Consider the following 2,500-nt stretch of genomic DNA (forward strand, 5'->3'; position numbering starts at 1 on the left):
AGGGGGGTTCGAGGGGTTCGAACGAACCCCCTTTGCAGGCCAGTGATGGAGGACTAAAAACACAAGCTGTTAATTTTCAGCTTTTAGCAAATAGTGGAGGAATCGACAACAAACTTTGAGTGTTTTAGCTCAGTTTAAATTACCCTGCAAGAAAACGCTAACAGTATCGGGAAAGTCTTATTCTTTGGCACAAATAAAAATTGTTTGCAGTTTGAGTACAAAATGAAATTCTTACAAGCCTTACATGAAGTATAAAGTTGGTGTTGACAAAATGGCTTCTAAACGAAACGGATCAGCAAGTATTTTGCGTTATTTCTCTTTAAAAATAAGACTCGTAAGCTTAACCTAGGGAGTCTTCTCTACAAGTCTGTATACTAGCTAGAATTGGAACTGGCGGGTTGGTTTTCTCTGTGAGCGGACCAAATACGCCAGTGCATTAACGCACGTATTTAGTTGCATTCCCTTTGCCTTATGCTCCCACTTCTGTTAAGTTCTACACTCGTTATCTTTCGTGTTTTCCCATGCTCTCGATACTCCTTACACTCAGTTGCTACAGCGATCGACAGAAAAACAAAACTCAGACGATTAAAAATGGTGAATGCAAGGAGATTATCCAAAACTAATAATTCAAAAAAGGGAAACCTTTTTAGACCTTTCCAGGAACAGAATTAACACTTATGGTATTTTTTGTGTAGTAGAACATAACTGACCAATGAGATGAAGTGTACCTTCTGTTTTTCTTGCAAGTGGAATCCCATCTCACTGTCTCTCACGATTTTCTTTTCCGAAATGCCATCCAATGTTTCTTTGCTTTGAGACAGATCCAGTGTTTCGGGAGATTTTGACCTGAATACCTGAACAGGTTTAAGAAATGTTCTTGGTGCCCATCCCTCTTCGATGTCCTTTTTCACATACCACCAACCACTGGAAAGTTTCTCGAGGACTTCGACTTCTTCTCCGGATTGAAGAGACACCTCACCTCTTTCCACCGCAACATATGACGAGATAGCCAAATACTTTGTTCCTCTGGGGCTATTTTCACTTTGAGCTGATTTCATTTGGATACAAGGCTCCTCTATTCCAGATATGGTTTCTTCTGTATCTCCAGTGGTATCTTCACCTCTGGAGTGATTCTCTTTCGTCACGCTAGGAGGCTGAATGCGCGGCGCATCAGCACTATGGGAATGTTCCGCTTGGCTCATGTTTGATAAAAAGTTTAAGTTGCCCTTGAACATCTCGGCAATGCCAACACCAACGCTAAACTGTCTATTTGTCGAGACTGGTGCACGAGTAGTGTTTGCCTTGACACCTGGCTCAGAAGTTGTTCTCCCGAACCGACCAGGTCGTGGAAGACTCTTGCTTTTGGGCTTTAGGTCGTCTTGAAATAACTCTACATTGTTATTTCTATAACCCAGCAATGGACTCCTCGGTAAGGTTCGGAGAGGATCTCGTCCTAAAAATGGATGGTTTAAGAATATTTTTCAGGACAATGGCTTTTTATTGAAAGAGGAAATACCATAAACGGTCAAAAACGACAATTTAATTTAATCTTTAAAAATTGGATACGGATTGAATGAATAATGAATGAATGAACGGACGGACGGACGGACGGACAGACGGACAGATGTATAGATGGATCGATGGATCGACAGACGGACGGACGGACCGTTGGATGGATGGATGGATGGATAGAGAGTGAAAATTGGATATTAATCATACGATTTACGTACCACTTAAAACTTCGACCACTTTATTGACTTTTTTTAACTCTTCCTCGTTTTTTGACCTAAAAAAAATGTATCATTAGATTCTAATGTTCCAGTCATTCTTTAGTTAAAAGTATAACTTTCTTCGGCCAAACCTTTCACGTGTGGCTGTTGTTTCCAAAAAGGCACCAAAAAATTTGTTGACGCTTTCTGAATTTCGGACGGCAGCTGGAAGGATGAGCAAATCCTACGAATACAAAAAGAGTTGTTGTTAGAGTCATGATGTTGGAAAAGGTTTTGTCTGAAACATTGTAGGACGGTCTATAATAATCCGATTCGGCCCGGTTTCTGTCCACCTTTATAAACCTCTCATAACTAAGTTAAATTCCAGTTTATATATCCAACTAGCTGATAATCCCACTATTGAAAACTTTAATAACGGAAAGCATGGGAGTGGTCCTGACTCTCCTGGTAAAATGAGCAAAAAAAAACTGAAACAATTTCTTTTCCAGACGTGTTATACGCATAAAGGATACTGCCAAATCACATTTCACGATTACTGTTTTCCTGAAAATAGGAATACCGGTTTAGTATTAATCTAGGATGTAGGTTACAGGAAACTCAGCTCATTAGCTGGAGCCGGCAGTTAACTGGGCTTCCCACGTTTGATTTTGATTTAATAGAGAGTACAGAAAAAGGATTATGAGCATTGTCCGTTTAAGGAAATGTCATATAAGCGAGCAATTAAGATTCGCATTCTGTTTTAGCTTTTGGGTCACTTGTCGACATGACTT

The 2,500-nt window shown here is 40.0% G+C and overlaps 1 protein-coding gene across 1 annotated transcript in view; it reads right to left on the minus strand.

Moving 5' to 3' along the window:
* LOC140933949 (uncharacterized) overlaps positions 1–2,500 on the minus strand; it is a 15,420-nt gene that overhangs the window by 8,761 nt on the left and 4,159 nt on the right. Inside the window, exons 5-7 of the mRNA XM_073383631.1 lie at positions 1,862–1,953; positions 1,731–1,786; positions 729–1,453 (exon numbers count right to left, since the gene is read on the minus strand). Of these exons, the coding sequence (XP_073239732.1) occupies positions 729–1,453; positions 1,731–1,786; positions 1,862–1,953 (873 nt within the window). The remainder of the gene's footprint in view (positions 1–728; positions 1,454–1,730; positions 1,787–1,861; positions 1,954–2,500) is intronic.

This window comes from Porites lutea, chromosome 4 (genome assembly GCF_958299795.1).
Source record: "Porites lutea chromosome 4, jaPorLute2.1, whole genome shotgun sequence".
Taxonomy (NCBI): domain Eukaryota; kingdom Metazoa; phylum Cnidaria; class Anthozoa; order Scleractinia; family Poritidae; genus Porites; species Porites lutea.